Source organism: Leptosomus discolor, chromosome 2 (genome assembly GCF_034619465.1).
Source record: "Leptosomus discolor isolate bLepDis1 chromosome 2, bLepDis1.hap2, whole genome shotgun sequence".
NCBI lineage: Eukaryota > Metazoa > Chordata > Aves > Leptosomiformes > Leptosomidae > Leptosomus > Leptosomus discolor.
Genome location: NC_141392.1, coordinates 27,742,914 through 27,766,738, shown reverse-complemented (window position 1 = coordinate 27,766,738; position 23,825 = coordinate 27,742,914). Strand labels below are relative to the sequence as shown.

The 23,825-nt window shown below is 36.8% G+C and overlaps 1 protein-coding gene across 1 annotated transcript in view; it reads left to right on the top strand.

Annotated features, from left to right (window-relative positions):
• Positions 1–23,825, top strand: part of USP34 (ubiquitin specific peptidase 34) — a 135,354-nt gene that overhangs the window by 5,041 nt on the left and 106,488 nt on the right. Inside the window, exons 2-5 of the mRNA XM_086460384.1 lie at positions 14,012–14,099; positions 17,475–17,895; positions 23,160–23,210; positions 23,380–23,529. Coding sequence (XP_086316510.1) covers positions 14,012–14,099; positions 17,475–17,895; positions 23,160–23,210; positions 23,380–23,529 — 710 coding nt within the window. The remainder of the gene's footprint in view (positions 1–14,011; positions 14,100–17,474; positions 17,896–23,159; positions 23,211–23,379; positions 23,530–23,825) is intronic.

The window sequence follows — 23,825 nt, the reverse complement described above, 5'->3', positions numbered from 1 at the left end:
TTGAGGTAGGTGAGAAATTGAAGTATTCTAAAACATTGCAGCAGTCAGTTGGCTCTTTGGGATCTGGAGAGGATGAATATTTTATGCTGTGAATATTCATGAATTATTGTAGATATTGAGTATCTATTATGATAAGATTATTACAAATATTGCATAATTAACATCACTTGGTCTACAAGACCTGCTTGTCACTAACTTGCTCAGTGGTCTTCCGCTAGTGTTTTGTGCAGATCTAGTGTTTCTTTTGACTGTTTGACGATTCCTCTTGTGCAAAACTGTGGAACGGTTGCTTCTGTTGTATGGTGCTTTTTTTAAAGATTCATGTTTTCTTTCCACTTACGTGATATTTCCATGTTCCGAACCTCTTTGGAGACTCTATGGAGGAGTTATTGGGATAACTGTCCAGCTTTATTGCACTAACCTAAATCTTTACTGTCTCCTGTTGAAGAAGCTCAATTGTTTATACTTAAATTCAGTAATTGTTTCATGTTTACTTTTGCCTTTGACCCTTTTTAAGGGGATGAGCAGCCAGACTTAAAGGAAAATGAAAATAACTTTTCGTTTATAGCAGTATTGCCAAATTGTGATTATCATGGACAGTGGTGAAGTGCTACTCCAAATGAATTGGAGTAACCAGAAGAAAAAAAAAAAATTGGAGGGACTTGTATCCTTTCTATTTGTGAACTTTCAAAAGGAAAAGGGAAGGTAACAGTAAGATAAAGTTGTTTTAACTTGTTTGTAATTGTAAAGCAGTTGAAGGAAAAACTCTATGACTTCAATAGCTAAAAAGCTTTTATTTTTAGAAAGATATTTCAGCTTTTGTTCTGTACCATGATTTTGGTTCATGGTATTTGATGTGATCAAAAAAGATTTTGTCCTGAAACTTTTTCTATTCAGGCTCCTGAAGAGTGGTTCTTTCTCATTGCTCAAGCTGCTTGGTCACTGATGCTGAAGATTAGTTACGTAAATCCTATTCTGCTAAGTTTTGTTGTGAGTTATGGACCATTGATGTGTATTTACTGAGATCTTTCTCTTTGTATATAGGGAAATCTTCTGTTGGATAAATACTTGTTACATTATCCTTAAAGCTTAAGAAAGCCATGGGAGCAAACATCCTTACATTTCTTACCACATGTAATATTAAGGAAATTAATTCCTTTACTTGTAGTAGAGATTCTCAAATTTTATGCTGCAGATGTTCTCAGCCTTCCTAGTAAGGGGCCTGCACAGACTCTAACTCTGCAGTTATATTCCTGCTTAGTTATGTGAGTAACTTCAAGGACTGTCAAGAAAGAAAGAAAGAAAAAGATCCCTTTCTTTATTTGATTTTTTTTTTTTTTTGAAAGATGTTTGACTAGTGTAGAACTTGAAGTCATCTCTTTTTTTGTGTAGGAAAAGTTCCCGTTAGACCTTTTTTTTCTTACCTTTTGGTGCTGTATGGCTTTTCCTCTTTAAGGCTAGTTTTCAGGCTATGGAAATCCCAAGCAATTCCTGAGACATGTCCAGGATGATGTGTTTTAGGTTAGCCTGGATGTTGTCAGTGTCAAGCCTTGGGAGAGACTAGCTGTTTTAATTGTCCTTAGATGCTCGGGTGATCTGGGGCATGATGGGGAGCGTAATGGGGCGTTGTTGGTAAGAGGATGGATGCTTGGGCTGGAAAAGTCGAGCTCTGGTTGGAGGGGCAGTACCTTGGAGAGCAGACACTGGCCCTATTTCCCTCTGCCTGCCTCGGGGGTGATGCCTTGGCTTTTGGAGTACCAATGGTTTTGTCTTCCACGGAGAGACTTGCATGGCTTCAGGGGACTATGGGACTCGCCCTTTTTTTTACTTTGTAGAATTCCTTTTTGCTTGTTTTTCTTCCATGTTAATATTTCTTCTTTAATACTGACTTCACTTTGTGGCTTTTAATTCCTTGTTACTTTGATTTCTCTGTGTCACTGCAGTTTGCTTCTGTCTTCCTGTGTTCAAGTAACATTGAGTCAGAAAAGCAGATCTGGCTTCCTGGAATCATGTTCTGTGGACAAGTGATGAGCAGCCTGAGATTTGGCATTTTAGAGGTTGAAAGGGGAAAACAATGTTTACTTCTTGGTTCCTTTTATTTATTGAATTTTCTTCTTTGAGCATTTAGCTTCATCTAAATACTTGATAATATTCATACTCTATCCTGTGTCTCATCTTTCTTGAAACTCTGTTGTTAGCTTTCAAAGTTGTTATTTTTCTGTGCTCATGAGTTTTTCCATTTTTCAGTTTGTGTTGCTTGCCATATTCTCTTTCTGCTCTTCCCTCTATCCTCCACCCTGTTTAATTCATCAGTGTTGCTGAATGTACAGTTCTGGGCCTTCATATTAGGGTTTCCTTTAACAGGCTTCCATAATAGATCTCCCACCCCTCACCCTCCCAATATTCTCTTGATGACTGTTCAGGTCTGATTCAGAAACAATGAGAAATATCAGAGTCAGGAGTTGCCTTTGGATGATGGCAGTGCTACATTGGTGTCTTGGTGCGTCTAACAAGTCCTGTTAAGTCTCCCACTGCACAGAAGAGAGTTTCTTAGTGAGGGAGAGAAAGATTCTCTGTATAGAATGGCTTTTATATTGGTGGGTTTTTTAATTCTTTTTTTAATGTAGCTCATTTGTTAGTTTCACTAGCTCAGGTAGCCAATAAGTAATGGGTTTTGCAGACTAAGCTATGTATATGTAGTTGTCAGGATGCTGGGACAATGTGAAAAATAATCTCACCATCTTCAGGAGCAGGTGGTTGTGATGATTACTCAATGCTGCTTGTACTAATAGCATGCTGCAATTAAACGTAGTTGTGGCCATTTAATTTCTGTTGTTTAAGCATATGTTGGGATAATTTCTTTTTTCATTTTGTGTAGCAAATTGTCAGTTTCTAGAATCTAATCTGTGAAGAGGTGAGAAGCCATTCTTTTCACTTTCTTCCTTTCCTTGATTTGTAATCTGAATGCTAAACATGGACATAGAAGTGTGAGGATCTCTGTGATGGTCTTAACACTTGATAAAAATACCCAGCTTATTTGTAGTTTTACAGTGGTTTACTTTTGGAATTTTCCAGATCTGGCATGTATGGTAAAAGGTGAACTTGAGAAAATCTGGTGCAGATGCATTATAGCTATAGGCATATCTGTAGAACTCCTCTGGGAGATTTAGTGCTGGAACAACTGGTTGAAGATGTTGAAGCTTGTCAGAAAAAGTCCTTGTGGAAAAAGCATCTTTGGGTGTTGACCTTTATGTAGCTGATTTGTAGAAGATCTGTAAATAAGACTTCAAAACCACATGACAATTGAGGCATGATTTCTAGATCTGCATCCATGCAGATCATCAGTTCCCATCTAGAAAGTGAGTGGCAAAGCTTTTTTTGCCTCTTTTCACACAGAATGGAAGAAGCCTCTAATTCATTGGACCATTTTATCAATTGATTTCCACTTGACAGTTTTTAATCTATGTAATTGTATACAGAAAGAGGGAAAAGTTCAGGATGAAAACTAAAGCAAAGCAGAGCTCTGTACTCTTTAAATATGTTAGCCAGAAGGCTTACTATATATGCTGCTCTTAAGTACTGTATAGATTCCTTAATAGCTGAGCTTTCTTCTAGTTGCTTTTTGGTAGGTTCATGAAGAATTACTTTCTGCAAGCTTTCTGCAAGCCTTGAAAAAATTGGATTATTTTTTTCCTTCTTCCAGCTATAGAAGTGCATCAATTTTAATTTCTTATTTTGTGTAAACAGTGCCTTCAAAATGTGAAATATTTCTCTCCACTTACAAGACTAGAAGTCCCACTTTTTAAGCTGCAAGTGGATTTTTCTTGAGAACATAGTCTGTTAGCCTCTTACATGTTCCTCTGTAAGAAATCATGGGTACAAGAAGTGTGCAAATTACATGGTATTAGTGTGAGAGCTTAATTTCATTTTCAGGAAGTGGTCAGTTGCATGTTTATTAGTGTGACATGTAACTATTAAATTCTTCATAATTTGTTACAATACAAACCAAATTGTTTTCACCAATGGTGAAATTATTTTTTTAAGTGTATGAGGGGGGTGGGGGGAACCGAAAAATGAGTATTTTTCAGAGTTGACTTCTGCCGGTAGTCTATGCATTTTGCATATCTAGTGATCAGTTTTCATTCTGGGCGTGAACAAAACTGATGGTCCTTTCTCTTCTACATTCTTTCTGCTTGTAGAAGCTTGAACAGTGCTGGGAATAGACAATGGTGTATTTGCAAGGGAGGGCAACTGTAGAAGGGCCAGAATATCAAAATCTACTGGGGACTTCGGGAAATGGTCTGCCTGTAAGCTTACATAGTACAGCTTATGCCACCCCTTTCAGTCACCTGGTGTTTTGGACGGGGTGTATGGTTGAATTACGTTCTAGGCTAGCAGTCGTCAGTTGATGCAAGAGTCTGAATAACTTTATTTTTCCTTCTTGGAACTAGTATAGGATAGCATGGGGAGTGTGAGCTCAAAAGGCTGGTAAAAGTAAATGCTTTTGATTCGTTTAAGGATGGTCAATGCAGTGAATTCTCTGCTGCATGTGGCCAGTTTCTGACTTCTTTCACAGTTAAGAATACACTATTGCTAGTTTACTTATGGTTGAACTAGAGTTTATTGCTTTTGTGTTTTTTTCTGAGCTACTTTTTTTCTTAATCTTTGGAGTTAAACTTTTACCATGAAATATTTGAATTCATAAGTGTCTGCTTTATCTGTTGATGTAATATTTAGAGTAGATAAATCTGATCAACTTGGTCAGATTTGAGATCAATTTTCATCACTATCTTGGAAATTCACTAAGTCTGAACAACAGTGCCAATTTGAATCTTTCCAAAGTGAGTTGGCTTCGTACATTCTGTTTAGCCATAGTTACGGATATTGACCCACGTGCACTTGCTAATACGTGCCTTGCAAAATGTTGATTATATCAAAATGACATCTGTAAATATGTTTTCTGATTGGGGGGGTGCTTGTCATGAAACTTAACTGCAGTCTTGGAGATACTTGTATAGACCATAGAGATTGCCTTCAGCCATCTCTTATTTCTTTCAGTCTACTAGCCTTCAGAAAAAAAATTATATAATTATGCTTTAGCCCATAAATTGCAGAATACACCATGTGTTTCAGTGAATTATTAAATACAGGGTATCTAGCAGAAGTGAGTGCAAAATTTGAGCATATATTTGAAAGTTGAGAGAGACTGCAACTTAGCTGATTGCCTATCCTTTCTCAATAGTCTCAGAATCTCCTTTTTGAATGAAGATTGCTTGTGTCTGTGTTGATGAAAACAAATAATGCCTTGGAGTTGAAATGCTCAGCAAGCTCTTCTTGGGCTTTCAACGAACTATCTGAAGCACCATTTAGAATAAGGGCCCACTGCTCGTTTGTCTATGTTATCTCCTTGTTCAGGCAGTTACAAATATACTTTGTAAGAAATAAATTAATCATATTTGCCTCTCACAGATTTTGTCCCTAAAACCTGGAGCACAGTCATTAGGTGCTTTCGTTATACATCTACTGGTAATTTGTTGCTTCTTACTGGCTGTGGTGGCTCAGTCGTGGGCCTTTTCTTTCTGGTTGTGGGGGAAAAGCTGTTGTTTTCTGTAACTGATTCACAGTGTGCCAAGTAGTACAGCTGAACTAATTTGCAAGATTCTCTCTTGAAAATAAAATGCTTCCTGGAGTACGTATTTTAATTTTTGCATTCTGTGCTACTTTTAATTAAGACTAATGGAAAACCTCTTTAGCTTTTGGAACCTTGTTCATGCAATTAAATCTTTGTTCTACTTATAAACTAGTTTGATAAACTTTGAGTTCTATGGTTTCACCTTAAAGTAGTATTTTTAAAAAGCTCAGAGCTGGAGTAAGAAAAATCATTCAAAACCAGAGCCAGTCAAGTAGCGATACATTATTTTCAAAGCTAATATGTTGTTAAAATGAAAGAATGCAAGTACTCTATTTTAAACTGAAGGTAATCAGTCCTTTATCAGAGCAGTAGTTTCAGCATTGACAGTGTCAGCCCTAGCTTTGAAATTTATCTTGGGCTAATTAGTTAGGAAATTCCTAATACGCTAGGAAATTCTGGTTTTATGCAGTGCTTGTCCAATCCTGAACTGTTTCCATAAGAAACTTGTAGGGGCTGTTGTCAAAATGTTATGATGGGCAGCCTGACTCTCTGCATCTAGTATACATTTTGGTGATGTCAAACAGGCTTGACTGTATGGAAATACTACTTAAATTGAGCTGATTATTCTTTTATTATTATTAAAAGAACTATAACAACTGTAATATAGAGATGAAAACAATCTTCTCAGAATTGTGATATTTTGTCTTGGAGTCCAAGACAATTTACAATATTGAGTTATAATGGGACTCTGAAGTAAGACTACTGCTTTTATTTTTTTTTTTTAAGAAACTCTAGTGAGTGGCACAAATGCTTTGAAATTGCTTTAAGGGTTTTTTCCTTCGTAATATGTAACTTGCCTTTCCCTGGGCCAGAGGATGGCTGCAGTATCTTTCCTGCTGAAAATCCCAAGATAACACAAGCATTAGGAGATACAGTGCAAAGATACCATAGATCTTTTCATAGACACCTTCTGTCTGACAGGACTAACGTTGAACAAGAGCTGATAAACCCTGCTGGGCCCAGGCTCATCCGTGCTGTACTGCCAGGCTGCCTCTTCCCTCACTCAGGCTTCCATGGAAATGCAACAGCCTGGACATCACACTGGTCTTGTGCAGGCTTTGTATATTCCTGCTGTGCAGTGCTGGGGCCAGTAAGCCCTTTCAGAAGCTGGGGAGTTGAAAAGGACCATACTGAGACTCCTGGTGGTCATCTTGGGCCAGCAAAGCTGGAGCAACATGCAGTTTGGCCCATTGTATTCCCTTTACAGCCAGATAATCCACAAGCTGATCTTGCACCATTTCCTACAGGTGTTTGATTGAAAAAGCCCTGTCTGCGTTATGCAGTATTTAACTGATGCAAGCTCATTCTGTGTCTCAAGTGATGGTAGTCTTATACTTCTCTGTATCAATGCCTCTCCTTGCTGGGTACGATACTGCTTGTTCTCCCACCATTGGCATAACCCAGCCCGATTTGTGTATTTCATATTCCCTTCTAGTCCAGATCCAATTTCTATGGCTAGATAGTGCTGCATGGATTGAGTATTTGTGAATTTTGAACTGTGGCTAGTTGTGTGGCTAATTGACGTGGCACAATGACTTAGGCTTTGCTTTGTCTGAAAGTCGCAGTGCTGCTTCTGGACCTGAACTGGTTGATGAAGCAGCACAGTTATGTTTTGTGTTTGAGATGGTATATCTAAGAGTTTATTTAGATTATAATTCATCTGGGTAGTTGTGACTTACTCCAGTGTTCTGGGTAAATTAGCAGCTGATAATTGAGATTTGACTGCATTTAAAATAATTTCATGTGGAACTGTTCTCCTTGGAAGCAGTTGCTGTGACATGTTCTCTTCAGGAAGGTGAAAGTCCTAGGATCTCTTAACAAAGATGGTTTTTGGCTTAGGTAGATGTCTATGGCCATTCTAAAGGGGGCATTTTAACCCAGAGCAATTATGACCTAGCACACTGAAAACTTCATGATGGCATCACTTTTGAAAAATGACAATTCTTAACTTTCATACAGCTTTTCACTGTCAGCTGCTGCTGTTTTGCTCCAGACTGCCTTAGCGTATTGCAGTTAAGTGTGTATTAAGTGAAGAGCAGGAGATTTGAAGGGAGAGCTTGGTGTTTGCAGAGAAACAGGGGGATGTATAAAGATAGCAAGTACCTAAGATCAGCTGATTTGCCTTGTTCTGGTGAAGTTGTATCTTACAAGTTCGGTCTGTCTGATGAATATACCATGGCTTGTGCTATTCTGGTGTACCTATACTACAGATGGGAGTACTGAATTAAAATAAAATTCTTCAGGCACTTGTGATCTCGTGGTGGCTATGAGGAATTATGCAGGTGCTGAATAACCAGCAGATGACTGATTTGGGGATATTTGGGGGACCAGTTGTAACTGCTTTTTCCTTGCTCTTTTGAGTAGCTTCTGTATTTCCGTTCATAAGAACACGGTAGTGTTTAGGCTTGTAAACCTTTGTCAGATTTCTTGAAATTGCATTTATGTTCAAAAGTTTAAATGTCTGCAGAGGCCAGTAATGTGATCACAGTTTGTTTTTCTAAGGCAATGAGACTTTAAAAGGGTTGCTAATTCCTGTCTTTAAGCTATTATGTTGTCTCTGTAATATTTGCTTTGTAATCTCTATATACTTTGTTTGTAATCAGAAGCTTGCAGGAAAGCAGTAAATTTACCAAGTTGGAATATTTATAAATATAAGAAATTTAGAGTTTGGTTTAGACTTGAAATGAATTCAGGTGTATTGTGGGATGGAAGTGGGTATCGTTATCCGTAATGCTGTGCTGTAGTGGTATGAAGGGGGTGGATGTTGACAGCTCAGTGTCGTGAAGATGGCATAAAGGTACTCAGAAGCACCTTAACTGTACAGTTACAGAATTTTATTACTACAGTATTTTGGGTTACAGATCTGATTTTTTTTCTACGTTAACGTGGCATTTGAACAATGTTTCTAATATTGAAGGATTAACTTGCCTTTTTTTATTTGATAGTACGTTCTACAATTATGTTTCAGCACACTCTGGTTATGTGTATCTAATCAGCATTCTGGGGTGCTTTTGTTTTATCGAGACTGAGGAGTGGAAGGCAGACTTTTTTTCCTCGCTGAAGAGTTGTAGGGAAGCTTGGACAGTTTGCCATTGAACTTTCAAGTTGACACTGTCATTTTAGGTACTTGTATAAGATGGCTTTGTAAAGGTCTGGAAGAACGCTGGTGAATGCATCTAAGGCAATCATGAATTCTTTATAATAAAAAAGGAGTAATTCTAATAGATGAAAGTAGAAAGGGAATGGGAGACATTAAACTCTGGCTATCATCTTACTTCCTATTGGTCGTAAAAAGAACCCCACTACAAATAACAGAAAACATCTCAATGCATAAAAAAATTAATGTGCTTGTTCTCTGTGTGAACAATGGTACTTATACGGATGATTATGTATATATTTCTTTCAGGGTTGGTATTATTGTCCCCAATACTGTTTTGTTTAGTGCATGGGTCTTGTTTCCTCTATTTAGTCTGTATCGAGGAACAATTTCTGAGATTAATGTCCATTTTGAAAGTGATCTTTCCCATGAGAAGCTGATATCAGATGAGGTTTGAGGGAGGAGGAGGAGGGAGCAGAATCTGTCTGCAACTGTACCTCCTTACAGTTTTGAATATGTAGAAATCATTGTTATATATATAGAAGTTTTCTATTGTTTACTTCTATTATGTTAGGTTTCTGAAAGTAGAGAAAGTATACTTTTAAAAATTATTGTTTTTACTTGCCATTTGATTTTGTACTTAGTGTGATAAGTGACCTTTGGATATAAGATATTCCTCACAAGTCTAGAATGATAGTTGTCCTTGAGGTCTAATTACAGTCTGTTCCTCTAGCTCTGAAGTTCTTACTAAAAATGCACTTATGATCTGGGCTTCATTTCTTCACAGCTGAAATGATATTGCCTCCTTCTTTGTACTTGATTTATATTTTTCTCATATTCTGTAATTTTCTTGGTTTAGTAGCTTTACTGTAGTATTTGTTTTCTCAGCTTGGGAGATAGTGTTGTTTCTAGTACTATAATACACTTCTGGCAAATCACCCTCTTCTGGAAGATTAGGTGGATCACCCAAGTTTTCATTTAAAGCTAGCCAAGTAAGATGGGAGACTGGGAAAATAGCAAGGAAGTTTTCTTTTTTTCTGAAATGTTTTAAATTTTTACTCTGACCATCATTTGTTTTGGCTTCTCATCAGCTACTTGAATAAACAATTATATTTTAAGTATGTCTGGGTTTTTTTTTAAAAAGAACATCTGAAAACTTATACACTAGAAGATGTTGAAGTCAAGCAATTAATTATTATTACTTTAGGTCAGTTAAGCAGCTCAGCTCTTTCTTGTATGGTGTTACTGTGACAAAAAGATCTCTAAACCATCTTGTTGTAAAAACTCAGTAGAATGAGACGTTGCAAGTGTGCAAAAAGAACCCATTTCCTACACCGTATTTGTAGAATATGTTTATCTGGAATTTATCTGCATACTAGTCTGTCTTGGATGGGTCTGGTTAAAGCCTTCAGCGTTCTGTTTTTGCCATACTTTAATAGTAACCGCATGTTCAATTTCTTTGCCTATAAATGAGCAGTATTAGGGTGAAGTTACGCTAGATGGGGTGGGGCAAGTTTATGTCTGCAGTCACTACAAAGGTGTTTGTTTTTCTCAGCCTCATGCTCCTCACACTTTCCTTCCCAGCTCTCCCTGCTTACATAGCTGCCACCCTGAGTACTCAGTGACTTCCAAAGCCAACAAAAAGGTAGATAGTTTTCAGATTGGTAAGTTGGATTTGCTCAGTTACCGTCTGGCTCTCTGGGTTCCTGCAGGAGTGCTAATGGTTGTGGAAATGCATGGCTACAGATGCTGTTAATAGTGTGGACTCGAACTGGGTTATGTTGATTTTGAAATTGGATCTAGTGCAGGGCGAAGGTGTTTGTGTGCATAGAAAGTAAGAGGGAAAAGGAAGGACTAGAGGTTGAGAAGTTCTAAGGGGCTTTAACTGAGAAGAAAAATTTACTGGAGCAAACTTAAGGAAGGAGAAGAGTTGAGCCCAGAGAGCTCAGGAGTAAATTAGGGAAGGCATCTATCTCTACGCATTGCCAGTTTGTGAGTGTCTGGAGAAAGCAGCTGCTGGAGATGGGGCGAAGGAGCTGAGCCTAGGATTGGAGTGCCACTGCTGAGAGAGATACTAATAGATCATGGAGCAGCTGGCTGTAAAGCTCTGGAGCACGTATTATCAGTTCTTACTGATGAGAGCACACAAGCTGCCGCTTTGGCGTGATTCAGATGCTCCCAGAGCACACAAGTGTGCCTTTGAGCATCCTGTGGGAGTCAGTGCCTTAGGTGTGAAACTAGGGGAAAGTCTTGCCCACCAAACCAATTTGCAAGAAGGGGGCTTGTTACAGGAAAAGTTTTTGAAAAAGTTTGACATGATTGTTACTGCTGGGTTTGAAACACTGGAGGTGTGGGAGACTGCGGAGACAGCAGATTAAGGAGGATATAAGGCATGAAGGATGCTTGAATATGGGAGAGAATAAAAGGACGTGCTTTATTTACAAGTGAATGAGTCTGTTTTAACTACGGGCTGTTCAGGATAGAAGAAAATGTGTTTGAAAGGAGAGAGACAGACACATCATCAGTTAGAAGTGAAATCAAGTGCAGCAAGGGAATCCTTACAGAACTGCCTGAAATCAACAAATGCACAGGAGTGATAATGAGTGTGGTTCTTTCTATCGCTTTACTGTCTGTGCTTTTTTCAGTTCAAAAAATGCTAGAAAGGCTCCATAACCAATTGTTGCTGTACTTCAAGCTGCGTGTATCCCTAAAGAGAGGTGCTGTAAATCAAGAGCATCCACAAAGTTGATATCCAGAATAAAGCAGGAACCTGAAAGCCTAAGATTTAAGTTTTGGTTATGAGGACATAAATTGTCTGAGCTGAAAAATACCATTTCTGCTAAGGAGCAAAAGAGAGAGCTTCAACTAAGGTCCAGTAGGAGAAGCCCTGTCACGTGTGTAGTACCCCTTTTGGTAGTGGCACAGACTTAGACCAACTCAGTGGAAAACTGCAGCCTCAGTGTGGTTGCTCCTGTTTTGAGCTTCCTAAATATTTTCAACAACAAGAACAGTATTCTTTCTAGGTACAGAAAACAAAAGGAAAATAATGTATGTAGCCACTGTATTAATTAGCAATGATTAGTAAAAAAGAGCAGTTGAAGTTGGTCTGCTTGTGAGATGTCGAATGCATAAACAGCAAAATAACAGGTTTCTCCAACTAGTGCATATACCTTCCAATTTTTTTGACCTGGAGCATAAGCTTCAGTATTTCCATAACTTCTACATTCTGTACTGTTTACGTGGCAATTGTAGTTTTTTAGGGACCAGTTTACTTTCAGTTCTTGAGTTTTTCTTAATCTCATAGAGGGAAATTTGGAAGCGTTTCAAACTATTGCAGTGAAAAGGCTGCCCTGGAAGTTAGGAGTTACTGTCCTACTTGTTAAGAGTGTGTGTTTGAGTAGGGTGATGTGGGTATGAAGGAAGTTTTATGAATGTATAAATGTGTATGTAAGATCCTACAAGTTAGAATTAGGTTTGTTGCTACTAAATTACTGTCAACTTTTAAGGAATTCATCTTAATGAAACAATGCTCACAAAATTTGTAAAACTAAGGTTTTATGAGCCTTTTGTGCTGGGCGAGTCTTTTTTTTAGATACTATCTATAGTTAAGGATCTGTCTTTTGTGGTAAGCTTGACCTGAATTGTTTGGCGGAGTTGTTTTCTTCAGCGCTGTGCTTTGGCCTTAAGAGGGTCATGTGTCATGGTAATTTATGGTGTTTAAAATAAAAAGTATAATCAAGTAATACCTGTCTTTTAGTCTGCTTGTCAGTTTTGTACTTTGTCCAGTGTTATGTAGGGATCTTTAAAGCCTTCTAGGAGTGAGACAGAAAAGTGATTTTTAAAGTTTAATAGTATTCTACTGGGAGACTGCTTTTTGTGTATTTTTCTATTTGTGTGTGTATATATATATATGAAAATATGTATATATGTGCATATGTAATGTCCTTATTTCAAAGAAATCGTAAGTATTTGTTTTGTGCAACTATTCTCTGTTATTCTTCTGAACTTTACTTTATGATCTGTGCCAGCAGACTTTCTTTAGCTTTAGTTTTTGGAAACTTGTATTGATACATCACGTAGGATCTGGCAAGATTGAGTCTGGAAAAGAGGTTGAGGTAGGCATTCTGAAGAGCTTGTTTCTGTTAGAGAGCCTTTCCCACAAAGCTGGCTTGTGAAGTAGGTTTATGGGCGTGTAATACTTGAAATTTCATGTGAAATGTGCAAATGAATAATTTTTGTTTTAAGTAAAATGATCAGCTTGAACACTGACGTTCTCAATTTGTGTAGCAATTGGGTAATTGTAGATGTGTATGGAGGTTTAGCACAAGGAGGAAATGAGTTGTGTGCATTGATAGTTGGGGAAAGGAGTGTGGCCAGTAGACAGAATCCAGTGTGCTAATATATAATCAGTTGATGTGCAAGTGGAGATGTGAATTGCTACTGATGTTTGGTTTAGATTGCATAAGTATTTTTTTAGATGGAAGTGTGGCATCTGATGATACCTCATTGAAATATTTGGGTTTTGAATTCAGTACATAACTGTTCTGGTTTCCGGCTGTAATAAATGTGGTAAGCGTTTATCTTTTTGCCTATTAGTGATTCATTATGGTTAAATATCAATATAGACATGTTTATGTTTAAAAGTAATAATCCTCAACTTAGCTAGTCTATAAATAGCTTTATGCATACACTGTGCATTGTTCTTATCTTGATAGTTTTGTTGTGTTGATGGGTTTGGGTTTTGTTTTGTTTTGTTTTTTTTTTTCCCCCATCTTTATCTGATCAGGAAAAGGAAGTTAGGGTCTCGTGGTCATCTCAAAATGCAGACTTCTGAAATTTGGGGGCAAAAAAAAGTGCCTGGTTAATGATTAAAATTGTTGAAGAAGGTTCGTATTTGAAAGTACACATTAATGAGTAGTTGCCACTGAAGTTTATGAAGACTATTTCATAAAAGGATTAGAAGAGGGGGGTGTTCTCAATCACTGATTTTCACAGCAGTATTCAAGAATACTGTGCAGTTTCCCTTTTTAAGTTAGTTGCATCTAAACCTTACCTCTGTTTACTAAGCAAAAAATATGTAGATTTGATTGAGGAGTTCAGTTTCCAACATGAAAATATATTTACTTTTTTTTTTTCATGCTATCAAAGATAATTTCTAATAAAAATAGAGCAATTGCACTGGGTTTTTTTGCTACTAATATGTTCGGTTTTGTTTTCTTTAGTATCAGACGTTGAAGGTGCTGATGGGTTGCAGCTCAGAAAGGAACATGCCCTCAAGATATTTGCTTACATCAATTCCTGGACGCAAAGGTAATTTTGGATTGAGTGAGTGTTGATAGTACTGAATCTCAGCAGTAGGTTTCACTTCTTAAAAAACACAGTGGAGCAAGTTAGAATGGGCAGGTTGTTAATGGTACTTGGAGAGTAAAGAACATTTTACTTCTTATAAAATAAAAATAAATGTTACCTGTCCATTTTGGGAAAAGCTTATTTTTAATCTGATTGGCATTCTGGATACTGTAATAATTGTGTAGGAATGAATAGCTATATTGCAATGACAAATAATTTATGTTACTGCTTTAACATGAAATTTTCTGACATTCTTCTGTGGAGGCAGGGTAAGGTAAGAAGATTTCAAGAAAAGATCACTCTGAATGGGACCATTATATTAAATTTTTCTCAGTGTCCTAATACTCTGAGTCAAGGTGAGAACAATTGCAGCCTATAGATACTAAACTGATAATGAAATCATTTGCACATCGTTGTCTTAAATCAACTACATTATTCCTTTTAATCTGTTATTTAAATTACTGTTGTTGATGTGTTTTTATTTTATAATTACATCACTTATTCTGCTTACCTCACAGCTACTTGTTTTTTTCCAGCACAAGCAATTGAATGGATATTAGTTTTTAGAGAGGGCCTACAGTAAGGACGGTTGGAATTCAGTTTTCAGCAGTGGTCACAAGACCAAACTGAATCATAAGAAATATTGGGAAAAGCATAGAGGAATCCAGAATTCTCGTATTTCGAAGACTCCAAAAGGAAAAAAGGAATGTCACATTTTGGATACCTGCAAAAGCGGAATACTCTTGTACCTCATCCTGCCCAAAGAAGGCACTCAAATCAAATTTGTTATCTTTTGCAATATGCTATTAGACACAGAGAAGGAATTTTAAATCAAAATAAACAGCAGCAATAGAAATCAGAATCCTGTCATTTCTTGACAGGTCCTACATCCGAAGTTTGTCTGAGAACAATTGCAACCTAGTTGTTTTCCAGGTCATCTTCTGTTTAGAGTTTTGTTCTGTTCAACAGCTATAGCACCACAAATCCAACCTGAAGAAAAAATTAAGACTAGATAACATTTAACTTTATTTGCTTCTGGTTTCTTTTTACCTTCCGTATGTAAGGTTTCATGCTATAAAAGGGTATGGAAAACAGTCCTTAACCTGTTCAAAGCAGTGTTGAGCAAAGAGGCCCCAGGAAGGAGTTTTACTTTACATTTTAATTTTTTGTATTGTTTCTACTCTGCCAAATGGCTTTTGAGAGTTCTGCTTGTTGTTTTGAGCTTGAGGCCACCTTAAGAACTACTTTTTATTTTGTTACCTGTAGTTTAAAACTCTGTCTTTGTTCAGAAGTCCAGTTGGCAAGTCAGCCTGAAGAATACGTTTTTCTTCCGTCTGCATGTAGTGTTTCTGTTTCAGTTTTCTGGTAATTGTTATGTTCAAAGAAGTCATATTTGTAGCATACTAATTTTTTCAGAGAGCTCTTCTTCCTATGAACACACTCAGATACATGAAGACTTAGAGGTTTTGCGCATACCTCTGTCTTGGAAAAAAAAAAAGTGCCTTTTCCCGATAGAGAATTTTCCAATATCAGTTGGCGTTCAAATACGGATATGTGAGAAGTATTCACCAGACTGTTTTCATTATTATAGGGCATAATTTGTTACAGCCAAGTGGGGTGGTAATTTGTAGGCGTAAGTGATGGACGTATTGTACATAGTTTTCCCCAAGGATAAATGCTCAAGGATACACTTGCTTTTGCCTGCAATTCGTTGTTGTCATTTGTTAATATGAAAATATACAAGTAAATCACGAGAATCTATTTTTCAAATGGGTAAAGGCACACTCTACTTAGACAATATTAAAAGGATTTTTCTTACTGCATAGATGGAACAAAAGGTTTTAGATGCTTCCATCACTGTATCTCTGCTGTAATTAGGGAATACTGAATGCTATCTTTTGGTCTAACCCACTGAAAAAAGATATCTATATTCAGAATATATATGTTTCAATAGCTGTAGCTCAAGGGCAAGTTTGTATTCAATCCAGAGAGGCAGCACCCTTTACCAGTCATAGTTCTGAGTTCTCTTTCTTTTCATATAAACTATAATTTATTAAGCCCATTTTCTAGATTATATGCTATACTTTGCAGAAGAATTTTTCAATCACTTTTTAGTGTTGAATTCTTGCCCTATCTTTTGCCTGTTAACTTCTTTCAGAAACTGTATGTGTAATCTTTATATTTTAGTATCCGAGAACTCTAGTTGTGGACTGGAGTCCATTGTTCCCCATGTAACAGGAGAAAGGTCTCTACTGCAAGACAGCTACCAGTTTATATAGTGGTTACATTGTTTAATAGAGTTTGAGTGAGAGAGAGCTGAGTCTGTCTCAAAGATTCTGTTACAAGCCTGTAGCCTTTAATTTTAGTCTTCAATGAAGTGCCCTTGCTTCCTGATTGCTTTCTTCTCTATGTTCTCTGGGATTTAGATCCTTTTAGGGGAATATCTTCCACCTTTTGTTCAGAATGAGGAGGTTGCTTGCTTGTGTGGAAGAAGCAAATGTTCCCAGACAATAGGCTCTAGGATATCTACCTTGAGGGGGGGGGGGGGGGTTTATACACCCAGAATCTCTTTGACATATATAGTTATCCTTGCCCGCTAGAGCTGTATTACAGAGTTTTCGAACTCGATTGATTTTTGTTACTGTATCGATGAAGGGATGATGTATAGTTTTCCCCCTTGTTCTTTTTAGTTTACAGTGTGTCAGTAGATATTCCGAGAAATCATCTCTGAGCCTACAAAGTGAAGAAACTAATGAAGATACTTGATGCTGCTTTTTTCCATATGGGTAAAGGCTACCAATGTGCATGGGGTTTCTATCCAAATGCAGATAAGGGAAGTGAGCTCAAATACTCAATTAAAAATGAAATTATTTTGCAGCCCTGTTGATTTAAAAATAACAATAATTAGTTCTTAAGACAGCTGACAAGCATGTCCGGTGGTGTATTGCAGCAAATATCAATAGAGAAAACCAGATGAGGAAACAGATTCAGGAACATACTGAAGAACATTGCTTCTTTAGTGATATGGTGGCCTTGCCCCTAAGGTTTCTCTTGTATATTTTACTCACAGTGGCAGCTGCTAAACAGTAACAGGGACTTCATAGTTTTGGTAAGCATTTGGAAGTAGTGGGATGTTCACAGGGTTTAAGGAAGGCTGTGTGATTCCCACTTGCTGGTAGGATGAGTCTGTTTTGTTTGAATTTCCTTCCTTTTATGGATCTGTCATATTTTGTTGGTTAAAATGTTTTGATGTAAAGAGTTCTTTTGGTCAGTTACCTGTTCTGATTTTAGCTACTTCAGGATTTTTTATTTTTATTTTCTTCTGTTTTCTTACAGACAATGTCTGTGCTGTTTCAAGGAGTATAAACATTTGGAGATCTTCAACCAAGTAGTATGTGCGCTTATTAACTTAGTGATTGCCCAAGTTCAAGCTCTGCGGGACCAGCTCTGTAAACATTGCACTATTAATATAGATTCAACGTGGCAAGATCAGAGTAATCATGCTGATGAGCCCCTGAATGTAGAAAGAGAGTCTCATGAAGAGGAGAATGGAGACCGGCAAAAATCTATAGAGAAAAAACTAGATTCTGCAAGAACTTGTATCCTGACAGAGGAGGAGTCTGCAAAGAACACTGATGCTTTTAGCTTATGGAGCACTGATGAGAAGGAAAAGTTGTTGCTGTGTGTGGCAAAAATCTTTCAGATTCAGTTTCCTCTGTACACTGCTTATAAGCATAATACTCATCCCACAATAGAGGTATATCTTATCTTTATTTGTACATTTAGTTGTTTTGTGAAAGGTTATTTGTTCTCGTTAATGATAGACTGTACCTGTTTGGTGATAGTTGCTTTCACACAGGATGGGCAAATTTAGCTCTCCTGTTGACTTCAGTAGAACTTTTCAGAGAAGCTTTTTAAATGACACATACTCTTACACTTTCTTTAAAATATGCTTAATTGTTATAGGTAATATATTGATAAGTGTTGGATGGAACTGTACACTGAATTATTGTACTGTTTAAATAACAGGAAGGCAAAAAGGGGACTATAGCGAAGCCTTTCTCCCAGAAGGTAACTGATTAATAGTTTACTAACTTCTTTTCATTACAATCTATGGTTCTAGAAGCAAAGCTTCATAAAGTAAACTTTGTGCAAGACCAGACTTGTTAGAACGGCTGTTTGACTGCAGTAACTGAGCTCTACATGAGTAGCTTTGTTCTTTGGTGCTGACTTTTCTCTGTGATACATGTTATGGCTACCATTCACATTTTCTGTATTTTCTTCTGAAAAAAAGCAAACAAAAAAATTTTCAAAAACCATGCAATGTTTAATTCACAGTTTCTGAAATAAATACAATGGTGTTAGCATTTAATATAGTCTTCGGCAAGGTTGGATATCCAAATTATGATAGTCTAATAACAAATAAACAGTTCTTTTACAGTATTTGTATGCAAGGAAGATATATATTTAGCTGTATAAAAAAAACTTCTATCCAACAAACTTTTGAGAAAGTCAGAGTGGAGAATTAAACTACAGTTAACCTAGTGGTTTTTTATTTTTTGATTTAGCGAGTTTTGGGAGTTCTGAGCAGTTAAGTTTCCTTTTTAAACCTAAGTTCAAAATGAGAAGATACTAAGTCATATATAATTTTTGGTTATGTATGCTAGGGTCATCACAAGGTATAATTAGTTATTTTTGAATGAATCCTGCCATATCTGACAATAAATCTAGTTAAAACTCAGAACAGAGTAGGTTTTTTGGGTGAGCTGCATTTTGGTTTCTTGTCTTGTGACATAAGGGCATAAGTTAACAGAGGTTGTTTCACAAATGTATGCGTATAGAAAAATGAGGCATAGTTAGTATTTGTGGATTTCAGGTTTCCAATCATTCATTTTGGCCTGCCTTTTAAACTTTCACCTTACGTAAATAAATCTTAGTTCAGCCTCTGCAAGTAGGAACTGTAGAGGGCAGATCTATCTTGTCAGTTAAAAAATAAATAAATAAATGACTAAAGTGATTTATCTTTTGTGCTCCTGCGGGACACCTACTGAAACTAGCTTCATAGGAATATGCAATGAACAATTCTGGAACAGCTTTTTCTATGTATAAGCACACTTGCTTCTTTGAAACGACATTTCATTTATTTTTTTCTTTTCTTTCTGTTTCACTTCCAAGTGATAGAAAGAAAATCTCAAAGTGCCTGGTGGGATTTCTTTTTCACTTGCTGTGCAGCCATAAAGTGATCTGGACACAGATATGCTGTAGATTGCTGTACTGTGACTGGCTGTCACTCTGGACATGCTCGTATATCTCTCCTCTCTCTCTCTCTCTCTCTCTTTCATACTAGTATATATCATTTGAACTGTTGAATATATTCATTAGCTATCCTGAAAACATAGCTTAAAGGGAAGCTAGGGAAGCTGAGAAGGAGAAACACTTTTCTGAGGTACAGACAAGTGAGGGAAAAGTATTTCACTTTTCTGCTAGATGACTTTTGTTTCCAGGTATGGATTATGGAGGTATGCTAGCCTGCCATATTTGTTGTGTACTTTTTTCCTTTTTTGGGGGGAGATTTTTATTTTTACATTTAAAAAGTCCAGCATCAGTCATTTTTCTCACAAACTGAGATTTTCTATATTTGGGAAGCAGTAGGGTTCTGTTATTCTAAAGTAGTAATGTTAGCTGTTTTAATGTCAAGACTTTCTGCTGCCATGAGTAACTCTCTGATGTTTAGAATTTAATTTTGGATTTCAGTCTAGAGCACATCTTAGTTGAAATGAGACAAGTTATTAATAAGTCCCAGTAATGGGAGCACTTTTTGTCTTAAATCAGGCTTGGACTCAGTTCTCAAGGATCATAAAATAAAAATCCCTGTTTTAAGTGTATCATCTATACTTGTAAGCTGAACAGATTTCTGAACAGATCACATCTGCCAAGAATTTCTTGGGAGAAGCTGCCGTAGCTCGTCCTTTCCCTCTAAGCATTTCTTTTGCCCTGGAAAAAGGGTAATTTTCTGATGCAAAACAAGACTCCAATCTCCACTCTCACTGACTTCAGAAATTCCTTATTCCAGATTCTTGAGATGAATTTACACAATTTCATTGAGTTACCATGTCCAGTAAGGTTTCAACTTTGCCTGGAAATGACCAATTATGCTGTCACTTAAAAATTTGTAATGTAAGGCTTTCACATGGTGTTGTTACCTTCTGGTAACAATTAGCAGTTAATACTACTGTTAGCCTTTGCTCTGTATACACCTCCAAGATCTTTTTCTTAATGATAGCAGACGAGTCTTGAAGTCTAATCCTCTTAGGTGCTTGCCAAAGCCGTTTTGCACTTGATTGTCTAGTGGAGAAGAATAACATTCATGTGAAAGTAGGAGGTTTTCCCTAGTTTAGGAGTTCATGAAGTTGAGTGAAAATGAACAGCAAAGCATCCTTTGCTGGTAATCAAAAGAGTGTCTGCCTCTGTATGATCTTATAGATTCTCTTCTTAAATGATATGGGCTAGGAATTATTTTTGTTCCTTGCAACATTTCTAAAGTGAGAGAGTGAAGACCATGGAAGCTTGATTGGTAGCCAGAAGGACTGTACTCTTGACAGCAGAAGGTAGCTTGAACAAGTGGCCATGCAGAGGGCAGGAATGTTACAGAAATCTGCTGTATATGAGGACAGCAAAGCTACATCATGTGGAATTAAATCAAGCATATTGACAAGTATACAGTCTTGACCTGCGTAGAATAAATACGAGTCTGTATAGACAGAGTGTTTGTCTCAACCTTTTTTAAACTGATGAGAAGCCTAATGGAAAATGTCCTTCTGCTAAGTTTGGATTTCTAAAACAGCAGAATTAGTTACAGTCTGTTAGAGGTCAACCCACTTCAGGACATAAATACTGAAAAAAATTGTAAAGATAACATCTGGAAACACACCATTTGCTTCTGTTGAAATCTGACAGTATTTTTGGTGCCCAGAGAGAGGCTTTTGTGTCTTTTTTTTCATGCTAAACAAAATTAACTCAAAATGTATTTATAAATATGGTTGGTTGGTTTTTTTGAGAAATGTTCATACTTTGTAATGAGGGTTTTTTTTTTTTTTAATGTATGGATTATCTTTTAAGAGATCTTGCATACGGGGTAAGTTTAAGACTATATGCCCTGTTCTTCTTTTCATACTTACTCTGTGCAGCAAGTGTCACACTTAGAATGGACACCTAGAGGGGGAAAAAAAATAATCTAGAAAATGGAAACTTAAAATCTTGTAGAGAAAGAAGCAACGATGTAAAGTGCACTCCTGAACTTTGCACTGTCTCAAGATGTGGAATCTTGCTATCTCTGCTTCTCATTTTCAAGTAAATATTTTGGGAAGATATCTTCTAGTTAAGTGCTCTCCACCAAGATTGTGTCCATGTCAGACCTCAGCTAGTACATTTTAGCTGAAGTGATGATGTTTTTTAATGCCATACTAGATTCCCATGAGGAGTTCTCTTATTTTCTTATAAACTTGATCTTAAGGCCTTCTCAGTCTCTGGTTTTGTGTCTGTAAGAACAGAAGTCACATTTCCAGACGCAAGTCTCTCAACTGCAACACTTTTAGTAAGCTTTGTAGGCCCCGTGCACAGGCCTCCATGAGTTTTTGATTTCTGTATTCTAAGAACTGTAGTTCACCAGACAACAAGTCTCTATTTTATTAAAGAAAACTAATGAAATTTCTCACGCTATTTCTGCACTTTTCATGAGCAGAGCTCTGAACACCTTTTCTTGCTACTTGAAAACTTACCACCTACTGGCTTCAAAGCTGTTTTAAAAATAACTGTTAGAGTATCACGAGTTCAGGCATGACTTAGAGTTCAGCAGAAGAAAAAAGAAAATAAACGCTTAGTTATAATATGAGCATATTGAATAATTCAAAATGTTTGTATCACACTTAATCCATCCAAAATTGCTTGCCTCCAGCATCCTCTGGTACAGTTTTAAGAAGCTTACTCCTACACAGCTATTTGAAATAGATTCAGGAAACTTCATTTAAAAACTTAACTTTATGTTAAACTTACATTTGATTTGTGAATATGAGAATGGGGGGGGTTGGTATGGAGGGATGGGAAGGAGAAGAATGTGTGCTGTAATTACCTGCAAGTATCCGTGGCAATGTTGTGGTCTTACAGTTACATTTTATGGTGTCTTCAGTGCCCTTTTGCCCCCAGCCATATGCAAGATACACACAATATGTGTTACAACCCTGATAAGGAAAATTCCTGATTTATACTGCCCAACAAGTGGATGTGAACATTAAAAAGAAAAGCTATTTTTCCAAACCCTTTTTTAGTACTTCTAGAAAATACATTTCTTCTTGCAGCAGATAGCTAACAGATTGATCGGGTGATACAATTCCTCCTTCCTCTTTAGTTAACTTAATCCTGTAAAGAGTATTAGACATTTATTTTATATGATGCGTTTTGTTATATATATATAAAAGAATACTGTAGTTGAAGTTAAAGAATTTTAATATTCTGATGGAAATGAATAATTGAACAGTTTAGCCCCTTAAGTCATTAAATGTAGGATTGTAGAACATCCTACATTTCATCTAAATTCAGATGTTTGTTTATATGTCTCATCTTTATGCAAAAATTGCATTTGAAAGTACCTAGATTGGTTCTGTTCTGTAATTCTCAGGCTGGTGTGCAGCCAGTGTGCCAGACTATACCCTTTGCGGTGTCTCTGTTGAAAAAAATGGTGATCTGAAGTAGGGTGAGATATGTTAATCCAGCTATTGACAGCCACTGCTGTATATTTCTGTACTTATAAATACATCTTAACAAAGGTAAAATGGTGAACTGGGAAAGTATTTGCAATGTAGAAGTGGAGCAAAGTTTGAGTTTCTGTCTTCCTCTAAATTAAGGTTTGGGGCTTTTTTTTCTGTTGGTTGACTATAATAATCTGTTAATGGACAGTTGTATTTTGTTCTATAAATGTGGTTTTATTGTTTCAGTTAATTTTGTTTTTTTTTTCTTTTTAAACAGGATATTTCTGCTCAAGAAAGCAATATATTAGGGGCGTTCTGTGATATGAATGTAAGTTGTCCATTTTTAAGTAGGTGTGCAGTTCTTCAAAACCTAAAATAGCCATGTTCACTCCTCTCTAGATTTGTGTTATGCTAATGTATCTTGAATTTCCTGTATGGCTGAATGGATCGCGTATTGATTGTTCAAATTCTTTTTTTTTAATTTTAAATATTTCTAGGATGTAGAAGTACCATTGCACTTGCTTCGTTATGTTTGTCTGTTTTGTGGAAAAAATGGCCTTTCCCTCATGAAGGATTGTTTTGAATACGGAACCCCTGAGACACTGCCATTTCTTATAGCACATGCATTTATCACGGTGGTATCTAATGTAAGTATCGTCTTTAAATTGTTTTATTTTTAAACAGAAAAAGTAAAAGGAACGAAGTCTGGAAGAATTCTGTAGGACCAGGGAGGGAGAAAAGCACTGAAATATTTGCCTTGTTAGGAATGTAAGGTTTGCTGGTCCACTGAGCACTTCATCATCCAAACTCTTCTGTAAGCACCCAAGTAGTTTTGCAAATTTGTGCTTCGACACGAAAATAGTGACAACCCCAGAAAATACTTATGAAAATGTTGTCAGAGGTAATTTCTGTCTCTGAAATTGTGTCATGGAAATGTTTTAAG